The 19,268-nt window shown below is 36.6% G+C and overlaps 1 protein-coding gene across 1 annotated transcript; it reads left to right on the forward strand.

The window, feature by feature from the left end:
* The first annotated feature begins 3,921 nt into the window (after positions 1–3,921).
* LOC149546971 (protein NRT1/ PTR FAMILY 5.2-like) lies at positions 3,922–6,867 on the forward strand. The gene is made up of 4 exons (XM_089794079.1): positions 3,922–4,030; positions 4,125–4,342; positions 5,261–5,820; positions 5,964–6,867. The coding sequence occupies exons 1-4, from the start codon at positions 3,922–3,924 to the stop codon at positions 6,865–6,867; spliced, it is 1,791 nt and encodes a 596-aa protein (XP_089650205.1).
* The last annotated feature ends 12,401 nt before the right edge of the window (positions 6,868–19,268 follow it).

The raw sequence follows: 19,268 nt of genomic DNA on the forward strand, positions 1-19,268 counted from the left end.
TCCTATTGACTTCCTATGTTTGCAGTCATTAGGATGTTGAGGTATTCTCAATATTTTGTCAACCATTTCATAGTTAGCTTCTATTATATGCATTATCTCTGTTGAGAACTAGTGCAAATATTCTAGCAAACAGTTTTCAAGCATTGCATATGTTCTCATATGTAGGATTAAAAGGTGCACAATATGAAGGTGTCTCTGCTTCTCTCAATGGATTCAATTGTGGTCTCTTTGATCATTAGTTACCCATATTTCCACACAATACTTATGAATCAAATGCAGAAGATGTATCTTCTTACTCATCTTTTAGGTGAACCAAATGAGACAAATATTTTTTCCAAAACTAGATTTCAAAATACAAAACCTAATTTTGACAAAATCTAGTTTTCAATCAAAACCTAGATTTTTTAATTTCACAAAACAAATGGGCCTTAATAGATTTAGTCCTTGGACTCTATTTCTCATTCAAGAACTGAATTGCTTTTTTTTTTTGGGTCAGTTTATGCATCTAGAAACAAAGTGTTTTCTTCTATCTATTTACTAATAATGTATGATCTGATCACATTTTGCTAAACAACCCTTAATAAAAAAGAAGGATCGTTGTACTCACTCAACATCTAAACCTCTTATAGAATAATGTACCAAGGTCCTTTTGAATATTCCACAAGAAATACTATACATCTCATTCATCTCCATTCCTTATAGTATATTTATTTAAATCGAGTGCTTGCATGATGAGTCTAGGAGGATGTTTTAGCTAGAAAATCACTAATATTTATTCATCTACTTTTCTGGATCCTAGATCATGTCCACCCTTGAAATAAATTTCTCAACTAGTGGGAAAGAGGATTTTTTATGGGAAGCAATAAGAGTCTATTGTTTAATGCCATTTCTTGAATACTAACATTAAAATTAGGGCCCGTTTGGCCACGGGCATAGGAATGGAGAATAGGCAGGCAATATTGGGAATAGGAATGGCTATTCCAATAATTAAAAAAAATTTGGAATGTGCATAAGCTCATTTTATAGGCAAAATGGGAATTAAAAAAATCGTATTCCAAAATTTTCCATTCCTATTCCATCAACCAAATAGAAAATAAAAATCGTATACCAATTTTTCTATTCCTATTCCATCAACCAAACGGGCCCTTAAGGACTACGCAAATGAAGGCAGAAAATGTCTTAGGAGTGGCACATGTGCATCTATATATTGATGCTCTTTCATGCCCATATAACTATTTCATGAAAAATAGTTTTAAAGGTACAATTTTTACTAAATATCCATTCCAATGCAAATAACTTATTTCCCAAGATTGACGATAATAAAAGATAAAACAAAATTGAACAAATAGATTTAACCATTTAAATTCAAGCCACATAGCAACACAACCATTGTTGAGTTAAGATGATAATATCATGCATTCATGGCATAAATACTATTGCAAACAAGCAATCATATTATTGCTCATACTAGATGATATTCCTATCATGACTAGTGTTACAAGAAAAATGAGATTTTTGTTTTAGATTTCAAATAGCATCATGCTTTAACCCATGTGAGCACAAATACTTATCAACCCATTCAAAACACATTTTTCTAAGTGAAATTATAGAAATATATCTTATAAACATAAGATGATCTAACCATTTGCATAGCTTCATATTGGTAAACTTCTTAAGATAACAATGTGTATAAGTTTCCATAAAGTTTAACTTATCTACTTGTTCAAAATCATTGTCAATTTACTTGATATAAATAATACCTATTTAAAACTCTGCAACCAGTATAGATATATGTTACTAAGATTAGACAAGAATTTAAAATCTATACCTTGAGTTTTTATTAAGACCAATTCTAGGTGAACCATGTCTATTGATGAAGTAGAACTAGCATTAAATGGATTTAAATAGAAAAATTAATGTGCAAGATAAAATTGGAAGGCAAAGAGCTTGTTCTTTGACTCATTGGTAATACTAATTTATTTTTCTATATGTAGCCTTGTTGTTTTGTGATTTATTTGTTTCTCTTGATCATTTTGATTTTGCAAACTTTTATGAATTTGTTTATCTTTATAATAGGATCAAAAAAAGTTTTCAAATATTTAAATTCAAACACTAATTAGATGTGTAGTGATGTCTAATTTAGAAATTTACCCTTTAAAATATTTAGAAATATCTTTCATAATAACAAACATTTCATGGTTGAGTGTGGCATAATCTATCTACTGATTTTTTTCAAATAGATTGTAGTAAATTTTTTTTAAAAATCTAATAAGACAAATATAGTCTTTATAATTCAAACTATTGAACATAAAACGAGCCATGACTTTGGATAAACCCTAAGTATCCTATGAAATTAATAGATAAAAAGATATGTATGAGGGTTTTAAACAACACCAAGCCTAACTCTATGTGAAACTCTTAGTTTGTTAACTTATTAAATGAGTCTTTCGAACTAAATATCTTGTTAACGTACAATATTCTAACCATTTGCATGCATTATGAAATTTAGGAATCAACAACACCACATTCATAGGTTGATTAAAACGCTTACCTTGTAGAATATATTATGAACATACTTCTAAGAATCCTTGTTTGAAAATGTGATTGATCAAAACTACCAAAGCTTCAATGCAAACATAAGTTAATGCAATTTATAATTACATAAAGAAATACTAAAAATCCCATGATATGGGTGGAAGTGTAAGAACTTTCCTATGTCAAAGATATGAAATGATATAAAAATAGAGCCACCCTTAAACATCACACAGTAAGGGAAGAATCAAGCTTAGCAAAAAAAAAAGTCAACTTTGACTATTTAGCACTTTTGGTCTAGGAAATAAGCTTGGTGTGATGTTTAAGTCATCCATAAAAAGGAGCCATAAACTTCATAAAAGAAACCAACTCTAACAGAACTGTCAAAAATATTTTGTGAACATTTATTTAAATCTTCATTTTAAGAGAACCCTTACAAGTTTTGGTTCTTCAGCTTGACTGAAATTACTTTTAAATATAGTTATCTTAAAAGAGAAAATACCAAAAATTGCACCTTTAAATAATTGACGTTGGCATGATTTGAAGACAATTCTATGGTCAATCACTCGACTAGGAAAATTGTAGATATGCTTGGCATGATTCACGAAATAATAATAAATGACATATTGATGAAAGAATAGTGGATCTCCACGAGGAAAACAATTTGTCCCTACTTTCTTTTGTTTAGTTAATTGAATTAATTCAGTTTATATAACATTGTTGACTTTGTGTTGATATAAATTTTATGTCGTTACAACTCGCCCGATGGAAGGAACCACGTGGAAATTGAGTAGGAATTTATTGATGTGGGCATGTGCAGGCAACTCGAACAGCACGAAGGCGTTATAAAGAAGTCGAATTCATAACGAGAGATCCGGCATAATTGATCTCGAGGATCTCAAACTCCGTCAGCGTAGCATTTACACCAGCGCCAACAAATACACTTAAATGTTAATGAGGGTTTGGAGTTGATAAACAGTATCTTAAAGTTCTTATCGTGAAGAGACAGCTTAAACATCACACATCACATTATGTTTCATTTCAACTTAAAATTGACTTTTCAAAGCTTAATTTTTAAGAAATGTAATGTTTAATATCATTAGTAAATATTTATTTGTACACTTTTTTTTAACCTCTGAGAATTACACTGTTCATATAATTATCAATCTATTCTATATATATGTGCAAATTCCCACAAAATATTAGTTGATCCAATTGCAAACCATAGTTGACTTATTCTAAATAAAGAGTTCAATTTACAAATCTTTAAAAACGGTTATGGTCGAGGCATGTTTATTCATAGTGGACAATACAGAAGAAATACCAGCTGCAGATCCAAGCTTTCCACAAAATGATGCAATCCTCGTAAGCTTACAAACAAGCTGAACAATGGCTGCAGATGAAGCAGACTTGGTATTGGATGGATCTGTGGATCTTAAAGGAAAACCAGTGGTAAGAGAAAAGACGGGAGGGTGGAGAGCATGTTCTCTAATCATCGGTAACTTAGTCCTTCTCCATCCACTTTTGCCTGCTTTTAATTTTCATTGGTTTGTCTTCTTTTACGAAGATGTTGGTTATGATTTTGTTTACAGGTTATGAATTTGTTGAAAGAATGGCTTTTGCGGGCATATGGTCAAGCTTGGTGGTGTATTTGACTACAAAGCTGCATGAAGGCACCGTTTCATCAGCTATGAATGTCAGTAATTGGATTGGCACAACCTGGCTTACTCCCTTACTTGGAGCATACATTGCCGATACATACTTGGGTCGCTTTTGGACATTCATAATCTTTTCTTCTGTATATATTGTGGTAACAACTATTATCTTTCGAAGATCATCTTATAGCCTAGTTGTTATATAGTTGTACTGCTTTTGTAATAGTATTGTAAAATTTCAAATTCTGGTTGCCATCATAACGACAACAGATTGTGTCAACACTGATCTAATATGTTTACTGGTCTTAATATATTCTAGATTTTAATTGATAGACATTCGTACCATTGGAAATCACACATCTGAGTATTGAGTCAAACGCTAATATACATCATGGGAGAATTTACTATTAGGCCAGAGGACATAATAGTTGATAATCCTAGTTTTATGTTTCTCAAAATTTTACTCAAAATTTCAAATTGCTGATAATTTTTACAGTAGTTCATTTTACAAGTTCTCTATCACCATGAAATATGAATTCACATTACCGTACTTCTTTTCAGTGTGTCCAAAATATCTCAAAAAAATAGGTGAGACTACGGGTCATGTAAAAGGATGTGGCAATACATAATGGATCATTTTTTCAATTGATTATGGATAACTGTCCTAGCAATAACAACCTTGAAGTCACTCTTTTGGCTTTGTGTCTTTTGGTCGTTTGCTGGTTGCTGTGTAGCTTGGGTAGCTTGTTGGTTATATCTGGGTTCTAGCAATGTCTCCAAACTTTGGTTATATTTTGAATAACTACACTTATTGAGTGGGGTTTTAGGGCACCTATTAAAACCTGTTTTTATCTTAATGTAAAAACAACCTTGAAGTCAGCCCTATTGATATAATTTTGTTAAAAAATTGAACATCAAATCAGCTAATGTAAATATTAAATCAACAATTCCTATCACAATCATTCAAACCCTTATATGGTAGAACTCTTTCCTAGTTCTTCCCTAAATTAATTGACTGTAAAATAATGCACTGGGCTCTTTCTGGAAGAATATGCTTATTCATTTTGGTGCAGGGAATGGGGATTATGACCCTAGCAGTTACGTTGAGGTCCCTTAAACCTCCAGAATGCAAACCCAATGAAGTTTGTGAAAAAGCATCGTCTCTCCAGATTGGAATATTTTACTTTTCTTTGTATATTCTTGCCTTTGCTTGTGGAGGAACCAAACCGTGTATATCTACTATAGGCGCAGATCAGTTTGATGATTTTCATCCCAAGGAAAAGTTGCGGAAGAGCAGCTTCTTCAATTGGTGGTTATTTGTTGTGTACGGTGGAAGTCTGATCGGTCAGACATTCATTGTCTATATTCAAGATAAGATAAGCTGGGGATTAGCCAGTGGAGTTATAACAGTAGCGCTGATCATATCCTACATTTTGTTCATAGTAGGGATTCCACTATATAGACATAAAGTTCGGGCAGGTAGTCCGCTGCAGAGAATGGCTAAAGTCATTTGTAGGGCTATTAAGAACTGGAATGTGCAGGTTCACAGAGGTACTTCCTGTCTCTATGAAGTGAATTCAAAGGAATACCTAACTCAGGGTCGATACCCAATTGCTCATACAAAACTTATGAGGTTTGTACTTAACCCTAAATAAAGTTCCCAGGTTAAATTTTATCATCCTATGACAATTCTGCAAATCTGTATTTTAGTATTGAAAAGTGAAAAGCGAAACAAATTTGACCATTTTATCATTATGATTTGGTTTTGAATGGCAGATTTATGGACAGAGCAGCAGTACAAAATGCCTCTGGCAAAAGTCCATGCACTGTGACAGATGTGGAGGAGACAAAGCTCGTGCTAAGAATCTTCCCAATTTGGCTAACAGTCCTTTTACCCAGTACTTTGTTAGCTCAATCTATCACACTCTTCATAAAGCAGGGATTGACTCTGCAAAGGAATATAGGTTCTAACTTTGAAATACCTGCAGCTAGTATTGGTTTCTTCCTTCAAATATCAATGCTCCTCTCCCTTATCCTTTATGACCGCATCTTGGTCCCAGTGTGCCGAAGATTCACAGGAAACCCACGAGGCATAACTATTCTACAGAGAATGGGAATTGGTATTCTTCTCTATACTATTGACATGGGAGTGGCTGCAATAACAGAAATGAAAAGGTTAGATGTTATTAAAAGTCATGGGCTTGCAGATAATCCGAGGGCAATTGTTCCTCGGAGCATCTTCACACTGCTTCCACAGTTTGCTCTAATGGGTGTGGCAGAAACCTTTCTAGAAGTAGCAAAACTGGAGTTCTTTTATGATCAAGCGCCTGAGAGTATGAAAAGTTTGGGAACTTCGTTGTATGCATCTACGCTGGGAGTGGGCGCTTTTCTCAACAGTGCTATTCTCACTGCTGTGAACAATGTTACAGGGCGAAAGGGCCATCAAAGCTGGGTATTGGATAACGTGAATGCCTCACGCTTCCATTACTACTACGCCTTCTTAGCACTACTCAATATCTTCAACTACATTTTCTTTTTGGCTGTCGCTTGGTTCTACACATACAAGAGAGAAACTAGTGAGGCTCTGGGTGAAGATTCAGCAAATGTGAGAGAAGTTGATGCCATTGACAGCAAGAATGTTAATCAAACTCGCAATGGCATATTCGGTGAAACAAGATAATGAGAAGAAGATTTTGCTTAATTCTCTAGATTTTTGTAGATGAATATGCTACAGCTGTTTGTACCAACTAGAGTCCAAGCACTGCAATGAGTAATTGTTTAATCTTTGAAACCCACGAGCTCCACAATTTGAAAGATTATTATTTATTATGTTTGGCTCATTGTCAACGCGTTGTATTATTCTATACCTTTTGCTTTTAATACAAGACATGTAACGATCAAAGCGTATCTAGAATCTAGATCTATTCTTGATGCACGAGCATCGTGCTCCCGTAATTTTGGAAATTTGGTTCTATTTTGTGATTTTTTTTCCTTATGTATTTCATGTTTAATTGTCGTTTGACAACTCTCTTAAAAAAGTGTAGTACAAAGCTCTTGGTTTAATTTTCTTTTGTCAATCCTGTTTACTTTTCTGGAGATTCTGCCTCCACCTGGTCCATAGAGTTGGCTTGGACTCTGAGAATTCTATTACAAATTCCCCTTACCTGTTCATTCGTCCTTCTTCCCTCGTTGTCCAACATAGCTGCCCTGGTGACGCAGAGATATGCAAAATCTCTGCCCACTTTAAGTTACCGAAAACATCTGCTGGTTTGTTTGATTTGGAGATGCTAGGTAGGAAGTGTTGGTAAGTGATCAGAATTAGAGACTCTGTTTTTGTCATGGTTGGAAACTAAGTCGGTATGATCATTGAGTCCAATAATCAGATTTAATTATGCTCACATATGAAAAATTGCTAAGTATTATGAAGGAAAACAAAATATAGTCGGATTGTTTTTATCTGCAAGTATAGCAATCTGTCATGCCCAAATTTAACATGCAAACACAACCATTTTTTTTTAATTTTTATTTTAATTTATAATTTATACCGGTTATGAACCTCTATAGAATGTTGTATTGTCTGAATGACAAGTATATCTCCACAGAAAAAAATAAAGTTGACATATAGAATAGGTTGTTCTATTCACGACCAAGATATCTGGTTGAATGAACCTTCATGTACCAAACTTTTCTAGATCCTAGAAATGCATGCAAGTTTCAAATTCCATTGGGTGGTAGTAATGGTGAAGTTACGAACGTGGGTAATGTTTATAATGTTTCAATTGCACTTGACTTACGAGATGCTTCATACTGTACTATTTATTTATTTACTTGTTTATTTAATTAAGAGAACAATAAACTCTACTTGACACCCTTCTGTATGGCCCTTCAATTATTTATTTGGTTATGATGTGATCAATTATAAAAGCTATAGATTTCCTCGCTCAAGAAATACAATTTAAAATGACCCACTTAAAAACATGCCTAATTAATTAATAGCCCTTAATTCACTTTCCTTTTTTTTTTTTTTATTACAATCCTTTCATTTCAGCTTAATCCTTGCAAATTCGACCTCCTAGAACACTAGATTAATATCAGTCAATTATATGGCTTAATGTAATTATTGAGTTATATATATTGTTCATTGCTAGCCCTATTACTATATATAATATATGACATAACGTATACCAATTAATTTTTAAAAAACACCCTAGTATCATTAACAAAACAATCTTGGCTAACGTAATCTACTAGCTTTTAATCATGTTTATTAAATTCTATTGTTTTACTATAAATTGATTTGTATATTTATTTATTCAACATTGACATCATAATACAATTTTATATTAATCCTTAATTACTAATAATATTAACACAATTTTAATTTCTTTATTTTCATTGACATCCTAAAAGTCTTCCCCATTATTATTTACTTCACTCCTCATTAATTTGACACTTAACACATAAAATCTGCTACCCCAAAAAAACTTGCCTACTTCCAATAAATTCAGAACTTACCCCATATATAAAAAGAAACGCATTTAATCCCAAGCTTTCTTACCTCTACCCCCTTCCCAATGGCCATATCCTAAGTGGATGCCTAGCTAGGAGTTCCCATCATTATCATGGCAGCATACTATTTCCAAGCGCCAAGGTCCAAGGAAATGGTGGAGTTTACAAGGTGAAAAGGATGTCTGACACGTGTCAGCCATAAGGAAGCTCCTTTTACATCACCATACTCTTCCCAAAGGATGGCGTTAAAAGGGTGAACCACCTGTCCCATCAAGTTCCTATGCCCAAGTCGTTAGCTGTTTTTTTTCTTGGTAAGGTGGGTTCTTGTTTGACTAACACTTTCCTATGGGTTTTAGCAACATTAATATGCCTAGACCTTGTCAGCATATGGCGCCTCCTTTATGAAATCTCAAACCCATTTTACGTTTTTCTAGTATTATTATTTTGTTTTCCATTGTATAAAGGACCCCTTGATTTGGGCGCTTGTTCGATGTCTTGCCATAGGCAAGCTTCAAGGTTTATCTTATGTGTATAAAGGTCACGGGTATTATGTGACTTTTAATTTTTTTTAATTTTTTTTTATTATTTTTATTTATTTATATATTTTTTTTTATTAATTGTTAATTTATTTTTTTATTTTTTTAAAAGTAGATGTGACTTGGGGGTCACATGATCCAATGGGCACCTAGTGTCACTTAGGATAGGTATTGCTAAAAAAAAAGGTTTTTCTAGGATTTTTTTTTTTATAAGCTACTTCATTGTTATAGGACAGACTAGAATCTAGAGAATATACTACTAATATTTTATTGCTCTATATTTGGGAAGGATTTATTTTCCTTCCACATACATTTTCTAGAGAGGAAAATGCAAACCTACAATAGTATGTTTTGTAGATTTGCATTATATGTTTTCTCTTACAAACAATATTCATTCCAACCTAGCATGGGGTTTAGTTGATGGCTCATCTACTTAAAAGTGTATTAAGCTTGGAAACTAATGGAATGATATTCATGCAATCATCAAAACCACTTTTCCCTCAACATTATTGGGTGCACACAGAAATTGTATGAAATCAACTAAGTTTTTAATTTGTGCATTTACAACTTGTGGTAATCCTTTATCTATGAAATATTTCTACTATTAGCCATCTATATACAAACTTTCCTCATAACATATCAATTGAACATAAAAGAGTTTCTTATAAATAACATTTCTACTAAAAATGAATGTGCCAAGAGAATGGATATCAATGCAGATTTCATCAATAAAATTTACACTAAATATTGTTTTATTAGCAAGGTGTATACCTTCCCTAAATTTTCTTCACATTTTCCAAATGATAACAATGATACCAATGTAAATCTGCAACTCGTAACAATGGTTCCATTACACATATGACTCACAATGATCATTACTACACAATGAAACATATATGTACAACACTTACAATAAACCTTTTTCCTGCTCATATAGTAACAAGCACACCCTTTTTACACCACATTTGAGCAACACTAGAGTCTCTCAAATTATGTACATTGAGATAACATAAACATTGAGCCATCTTTACACATTTGGAACTTTTCACTTGACAAGGGTGAAAACCCTAAAACTTCATGGCACAAATCTTCACAACTTGCACAAAAAACACACAAAATGGGAACCATGGAGGCTCACCTCCCAACCTAGGCTTCCATGAAGCCACCTACCGAGCAGGGGAAATAAGGACCAAACAGGTTACACACATACATCACAAAATTTTGCATGAATACACAACACAAACACAATCAACACCCTTCCATGGCTTGCGCAATGATTCACCATTGGAATCATAAAATGTTGGGTGAAGGTGGGCTCTTCAAGGAGGAGAAATTGTAACAACATAAATATCATAATGCCAATGCATTTTGCCTCTCAAGGCCACCACAACATAAGCAACATATTGCCACTGCATTGCCTCTCAAGGCCTTCAAAACAACCATCTTCTCCTCATCCACCAAACCTCCTTGTACCTCCCAACAACAAGATTCATGGCCATGATGGAGCCCATGCTCCCTGATAATAACAAACCTCATCATGAGGTTTAAAAAAAAATTATTTTCTCACCTGCAATGTCAAGCCCAACTTATGCCCTTCACCCAAGGCTTCTCTACCCTCCCAAGGGTGAGTGAAGCCTTCACACCCATAATCACAATCAACACTCACATTCAAGCAAGAAACAACAAAAAAAAAATGAAGAACAACAAAACAAAACCAAGAAAGGATCTCCAAAAGCACAAAACACATTCACTTCTTCCCAACACAATGACAAGCTCATAACACAAGATTGACAATGCAATGCATACTCCATTGATAAATTTTCACACTTGCAGATTTTCTTATCCACACTAAAGGAAAGGACTAAAAGAACATGTTTAAGTCACCAACCTTGGTCTAAGCTAGGGTAAGGATAGTTGTAGTAGAGCTCCCTTAATCTCCCTCCCAAAACTTAGCTATCTCTAAAATTAGAGAGTGGGTGAACACCCCACTAGTTTGTCCAAGACCCTCTAATAAGGCCTTCACACTAACTATTTTTAGCAAAAACACTAAGCCATCCCCCCCTTACAAACTTGTCTCCTCTGATTTTGCTATATTTGACTTAGTGGGAACATGGAAGGGAACACATGTGACAAGTCCATTTTCGAATTGGTGGAAGAATGCATGGATAAAATGGCCCCCTATGTTGTCTAGGCACTCACATGATCAAAATTAGGTCCCTAACTTGATATACTATCACATGGTTAGCTTATTTCAACATAAAAGGCACTTTGGGACCACCTAATGACCCCTTGAAACCCTAGGCAAATCCAAATTCGAATTTCCTATGATGGTGACCCATCCTAACACTCTCTCCCAAATGGGTGTACTTGAGCATTAGTTTGAAAAGAAGGAAGAGGACCAAGATTGAGTAACCTTGAGATCAACACTATAGGTGACATGTCATCAACACATAGACTATACAAGTGTCAAGTGACACACATAAAAATACATTACATTTTCCTTGCCATGCCCTTAATGCACCCAGGTTATGATTATACATATTCACAAGCAAGCAAGCAACCATACAATTATGAAGAAAATTACTTTCACAATGAGGATTTTGAACCTTCCAAAGGTTCGCCTTGGTTAAACTATGCTCACAAGGTTTGGAACTTGTTTCCCCCAAGAATTTCTATGGTTCCACTTCCTGCACAATAAACTCGAGCATCAGTAGTCCAAGGAATCATATAACATGTATAACGTATATGCGTATAGTGATAACCATAATTCAAGTAAATTTTCCTATTTATTCCCATCTAAATCATCCAAGATGTTAGAATAACAAATCTGCATAACATAAGACGTCAAATTAACATCTATCTACATATCACATTAAATCATCATGATCAGATTAACATTTATCCTCATATTACATTAAGTCATAATTAACAAATTATTATTTATCTACATTTAAATCATAAATCAACATGTAAAAATATTACATCCTACAATATACATTCCTATCATAGTAGTCAAATTCATTAGTCATCAATATTTATCAACAAATCGAGCCTGATATAAAAGTGTGTCAAGTGCTATTATGGAATCAAAGTGGGGCCTTGCACCACATTTTATCCTCTTAGACCAATTATCCCTCACAAAATTACTTAAAATAGTCAATCATCATAGAGAGGTAAGCATAATAGAGTTAGGAGTATAACTCATAGAAACACTTAACTAGCTAGGATGTAACATAATGATGTCAACATATGTTTGAATTCAATCATAAAGTGAAAGAACTACATCCTATGTTTCCAATATACTTGAATAATAAACACTAGCATTTTATTACCATCCAATATTCTTACCTTGCAAACACTTCTTCGTCTAATGAAATTTCCATATACAATTTGTAATGATTCCTTCTTCTTTTTTTGCCCAAGTAACCATATGCATATTCATACAAGTAAAAACTATCTACGAAAATTTAGCATTTGGTTACTATCTTTATATTATTAATTCATAGCTTTCATAATGATATAAATCAACACCTTTATATGGAAACTCCCTCATGAACTCATATGTATCCAGAATAACTATAGAGTACCTAAAATCTAATTTAAATTATGGCATCTCATCATCAGAGTATGGGTTCAATTGTCATTTCCCAAAACATTTATTCGGAGATAAATCAATTAGGATAATTGTTCATAAGAGACACACACAAACCTAAGTGGAGAATATAGTTTTAAAATATGTTTGATCATTACACACACATAAAATTAGGTCCTTAGGGTATGTGCAGGATCATGGTGTGCCAAAAAGTGGCAATGTGAAAAAAATAGAGTTTGAACACGTCTAAAAGTGCTTCAAAATCCGCTTTGACTTTTTTTCACCTATCCAGGTACCAATCCTGGAAAGTAAGGCCCAACCCTTATCGGATATCCGATTTGAGATCGGATATCGGATCTCATATCGGATATCGGATCTCATATAGGATATCAAATATGAGATTCGATATCCGATATCGGCGGCATAAAAATTGGAGGGAAAAGGCACAAAAATTAGAGGGAAAAACAAATTTGTAAGTGATATAACTAATTTGAGTTATGAAATATGTAAAGATATAATATATAACCTATAAATATATAATATAATAACATAACTATTATATATAAAATAATATATAATCTATATATTATATTATATATATATATATATAACATAATGTAAAGATATAATATATAATCTATTAATATATAATAATATATTATGTTATTATTATTATTATTATCTATAAATATAATATATATTATTATAATATATTATTATTATTTTTACTATATTTTTATTAAATATAATAACGTAATATATTATATATATGTTATTAATACATATTATTGTTATTATCATATATAAATTATAATCTATAATATATTATTATTATTATTATTATCATATGTAAATTATAATATATAATATATTATGTTATTATTATTATAATCTATAAATTATATATATATGATTGTTATACTATATTATTATTATTTTTACAATATTATTTCTAGTGGAGTCATTTATATGGGTCAAAAGGGCTCACAGGATGACCTATGACCCCTTTCGACACATTTCATGACGACATATGCCCCTAAGGGATCCTAGGACCCCTAGGGACATATTAGAATAGTTTATATGGGTCGAAGCGGGTCATAGGATGACCTATGAACCTGTTCGATATATTACAAGATGATATTTGTCCCTAGGGGTCCTAGGACACTTAGGGACATATTAGAATCATTCATATTGGTCGAAGGGGTTCATAGGGTGACCAATCGCCACCTTCGACACATTCCACAATGACATATGTCCTTAGGGGTCCTAAGATCCCTAGGGACATATTAGAATCATTCATATGGGTCGAAAGGGATCATAGGGTGACATATGACCCCCTTCGACACATTCCACGATGACATATGTCCCTAAGGGTCCTAAGACCCCTAGGGACATATTAGAATCTTTCATATGGTTTGAAGGGGGTCATATGGTGAACTATGACCCCCTTCGACATATTACATGATGACATATGTCCCAAGGGGTCCTAGGACACCTAGGGACATATTAGAATGCTTCATATGGGTCAAAGGGCGTCATAGGTTGACCTATGACCGCCTTTGACCCATTAAATGATGGCATATGTCTCTAGGGGTCCTAGGACCCCTAGGGACATATTAGAATCATTCTTATCGGTCAAAAGGGCTCATAGGGTGACCTATGACCCCCTTCAACCCATTAGATGACGACATATGTCCCTAGGAGTCCTAAGACCCCTAAGGACATATTAGAATTGTTCTTATGCGTAAAAGGGGGTCATAGGTTGACTTATGACCCTCTTCGACACATTACATGATGACATATGTCCCTAGGGGTCCTAGGACACCTAGGGACATTAGAATGCTTCATATGGGTCAAACGATGTCATAGGTTGACCTATGACCCCCTTCGACCCATTAAATGATGACATATATAGCTAGGGGTCCTAGGACCCCTAGGGACATATTACAATCGTTCTTATGAGTCAAAGAGGGTCATAAGTTGACCTATAACCCCCTCTGACCCATTATATGATGACATATGTCCTTAGGGGTCCTAGGAACCCTAGGGACATTTTAGAATGTTTCATATGGGTCAAAAGGGGTCATAGGTTGACCTATGACCCCCTTCAAACCATTAAATGACAACATATATCCCTAGGTGTCTTAGGAGCCCTAGGGAAATATTAGAATCTTCGACCCATTACATGACGATATATGTCCCTGGGGGTCCTCAGATCTATAGGGACATATTATAATCATTCATATGGGTTAAAGGGGGTCATAGATTGACCTATGACCCCATTTGACCCATTACATGATGACATATGTCCCCAAGGGTCCTAGGATCCCTCAGAACATATTAGAATCATTCATATGGGTCAAAGGGTGTCATAGGTTTACTAATGACCCCCTTTGACCCATTAAATGACGACATATGTCCCTACCAATTCTAGGACCCCTAGGGACATATTACAATTTTTTTTATGGATCAACAGGGGTCATAGGTTGACCTATGACCCCCTTCAACACATTAAATGATGACATTTGTCCCTAGGGGTGCTAGGACCCCTAAGGACATATTAGAATCGTTCTTATGGGTCAAAGGGGGTCATAGGTTGACCTATAACCCCCTTCGATCTATTACATGACGAAATATGTCCCTAGGGGTCCTAAGACTCCTAAGGACATATTAGAATCCTTATAATCGGTCAAAGATGGTCATAGGTCACCCTATGACCCCATATTACCCATTAGAATATGTCCCTTGGGGTCTGAGGACCCCTAGGGACATATGTCGTCGTTTAATGGGTCAAAGAGGGTCATAGGTCACCCTATGACCCCCTTTGACCTATAATACCCATTCGAATATGTCCCTAGGGGTCCTAGGACCCCTAGAGACATATGTCATTGTTTAATGGGTCAAAGGGGGTCATAGGTCACCCTATGACCCCCTTTGACTCATATTACCCATTTGAATATGTCCCTAGGGGTCCTAGGACCCCTAGCGACATATCTCGTCGTTTAATGGGTCAAAGAGGGTCATAGGTCACCCTATGACCCCTTTGACCCATATTACAAATTTGAATATGTCCCTAAGGGTCCTAGGACCCCTAGAGACATATATCACCGTTTAATGGGTCAAAGAGGGTCATAGGTCACCCTATGACCCCCTTTGACCCATATGTACGATTCGAATATGTCCTTAGGGGTCCTAGGACCCCTAGAGACATACGTCGTCATTTAAAGGGTCAAAGAGGGTCATAGGTTACCCTATGACCCCATTTGACCCATATTACCCATTCGAATATGTCCCTAGGGGTCCTAGGACCCCTAGGGACATATGTCGTCATTTAATGCATCAAAGGGGGTCATAGGTCACCCCATGACCCCCTTTGACTCATATGAACGATTCAAAACTGTCCCTAGGGGTCCTAGGACCCCTAGGGACATATGTTGTCATTTAATGGGTCAAAGGCAGTCATAGGTCACCCTATGACCCCCTTTGACCCATATGAACGATTGGAATATGTCCCTAGGGTCTTAGGACCCCTAGAGACATATGTCATTGTTTAATGGGTCAAACAGGGTCATAGGTCACCCTATGACCCCATTTGACCCATATTACCCATTCGAATATGTCCCTTGGGGTCCGAGGACCCCTAGGGACATATGTCATCGTTTAATGGGTCAAAGGAGGTCATAGGTCACCCTATGCCCCCCTTTGACCCATATGAACCATTCAAATATGTCCCCAGGGTCCTAGGACCCCTAGGGACATATGTCATCGTTTAATGGGTGAAAGATGGTCATAGGTCACCCTATGAACCCCTTTGACTCATATGAACGATTCAAATATGTCCCTAGGGGTCCTAGGACCCCTAGGGACATATCTCATCGTTTAATGGGTCAAAGGGGGTCATAGGTCACCCTATGACCCCCTTTGACCCATATGAACCATTTGAATATGTCCCTAGGGTCCTAGGACCCCTAGGGACATATGTCTTTGTTTAATGCGTCAAAGAGGGTCATAGGTCACCCTATGAACCCCTTTGACCCATATTACCCATTCGAATATGTCCCTAGGGGTCCTAGGACCCCTAAGGACATATGTCGTCGTTTAATGGGTCAAAGAATGCCCTTTGACCCATATTACCCATTCAAATATGTCCCTAGGGGTCCTAGGACCCCTAGAGACATATATCGTCGTTTAATGGGTCAAGAGGGTCATAGGTCACCCTATGACCCCCTTTGACCCATATGAACGATTCGAATATGTCCCTAGGGGTCCTAGGACCCCTAGAGACATATGTCATCATTTAATGGGTCAAAGAGGGTCATAGGTTACCCTATGACCCCATTTGACTCATATTACCCATTCGAATATGTCCCTAGGGGTCCTTGGACCCCTAGGGACATATGTCGTCGCTTAATGGGTCAAAGGGGGTCATAGGTCACCCTACGACCCCCTTTGACTCATATGAACGATTCAAATATGTCCCTAGGGGTCCTAGGACCCCTAGGGACATATGTCGTTGTTTAATGAGTCAAAGGGGGTCATTGGTCACCCTATGACCCCCTTTGACCCATATGAACGATTCGAATATGTCCCTAGGGTCTTAGGACCCCTAGGGACATATGTCATCGTTTAATGGGTCAAAGAGGGTCATAGGTCACCCTATGACCCCCTTTCACTCATATTACCCATTCGAATATGTCCCTTGGGGTCCGAGGACCCCTAGGGACATATGTCATCGTTTAATGGGTCAAAGAGGGTCATAGGTCACCCTATGACCCCCTTTGACCCATATTAACCATTCGAATATGTCCCTAGGGGTCCTAGGACCCCTAGAGACATATATCGTCGTTTAATGGGTCAAGAGGGTCATAGGGTGCCTTTGACCCATATGAACGATTCGAATATGTCCCTAGGGGTCCTAGGACCTCTAGAGACATATGTCATCGTTTAATGGGTCAAAGAGGGTCATAGGTTACCCTATGACCCCATTTGACCCATATTACCCATTCGAATATGTCCTTAGGGGTCCTAGGACCCCTAGGGACATATGTCGTCGTTTAATGGGTCAAAGACCTATGACCCCCTTTGACCCATATGAACAATTCGAATATGTCCCTAGGGTCCTAGGACCCCTAGGGACATATGTCATCATTTAATGGGTCAAAGAGGGTCATAGGTCACCCTATGACCCCTTTTGACCCATATTACCCATTCGAATATGTCTCTTGGGGTCCAAGGACCCCTAGGGACATATGTCGTCGTTTAATGGGTCAAAGAGGATAATAGGTCACCCTATGACCCCCTTTGACCCATAATACCCATTCGAATATGTCCCTAGGGGTCCTAGGACCCCTAGAGACATATGTTGTCGTTTAATGGGTCAAAGGGGGTCATAGGTCACCCTATGACCCCCTTTGACCCATATGTATGATTTGAATATGTCCCTAGGGGTCCTAGGACCCCTAGGGACATATGTCGTCGTTTAATGGGTCAAAGAGGGTCATAGGTCACCCTATGACCCCCTTTGACCCATATGAACGATTCAAATATGTCCCTAGGGGTCCGAGGACCCCTAGGGACATATGTCGTCGTTTAATGGGTCAAAGAGGGTCATAGGTCACCCTATGACCCTCTTTGACCCATATGAACGATTCGAATATGTCCCTAGGGGTCTGAGGACCCCTAGGGACATATGTCGTCGTTTAATGGGTCAAAGATGGTCATAGGTCACCCTATGACCCCATTTGACCCATATTACCCATTCGAATATGTCCCTAGGGGTTCTAGGACCCCTAGGGACATATGTCGTTGTTTAATGGGTGACCTATGACCCCCTTTGACCCATATGAACAATTCGAATATGTCCCTAGGGGTCCAAGGACCCCTAGAGAAATATGTCGTCATTTAATGAGTCAGAGAGGGTCATAGGTCACCCTATGACCCCCTTTGACCCATATTACCCATTCGAATATGTCCCTAGGGGTCCTAGGACCCCTAGAGACATATATCATCGTTTAATGGGTCAAAGAGGGTCATAGGTCACCCTATGACCCCCTTTGACCCATATGAACGATTGGAATATGTCCCTAGGGGTCCTAGGACCCCTTGGGACATATGTCGTCGTTTAATGGGTCAAAGAGGGTCATAGGTCACCCTATGACCCCCTTTGACCCATATTACCCATTCGAATATGTCCCTAGAGGTCCTAGGACCCCTAGGGACATATGTCATCGTTTAATGGGTCAAAGGGGGTCATAGGTCATCCTATGACCCCCTTTGACCCATATGAATGATTCGACTATGTCCCTGAGGTTCCTAGGACCCCTAGGGATATATGTCATCATTTAATGGGTCAAAGGGGGTCATAGGTCACCCTATGACCCCCTTTGACCCATATGAACGATTCGACTATGTCCTAGGGACATATGTCATCGTTTAATGGGTCAA

The sequence above is a fragment of the Cupressus sempervirens genome, chromosome 7, assembly GCF_028749045.1.
Source record: "Cupressus sempervirens isolate cs-2001-9-10 chromosome 7, ASM2874904v1, whole genome shotgun sequence".
Classification (NCBI taxonomy): Eukaryota; Viridiplantae; Streptophyta; class Pinopsida; order Cupressales; family Cupressaceae; genus Cupressus; species Cupressus sempervirens.

Coding starts and splice junctions, on each gene's coding strand:
- LOC149546971 (XM_089794079.1), top strand. CDS start 3,922: ATGGCTGCAGATGAAGCAGACTTGGTATTGGATGGATCTGTGGATCTT. Junction 4,031..4,124: donor AGCATGTTCTCTAATCATCG/GTAACTTAGTCC, acceptor TTTTGTTTACAG/GTTATGAATTTGTTGAAAGA. Junction 5,821..5,963: donor GCTCATACAAAACTTATGAG/GTTTGTACTTAA, acceptor TTTGAATGGCAG/ATTTATGGACAGAGCAGCAG.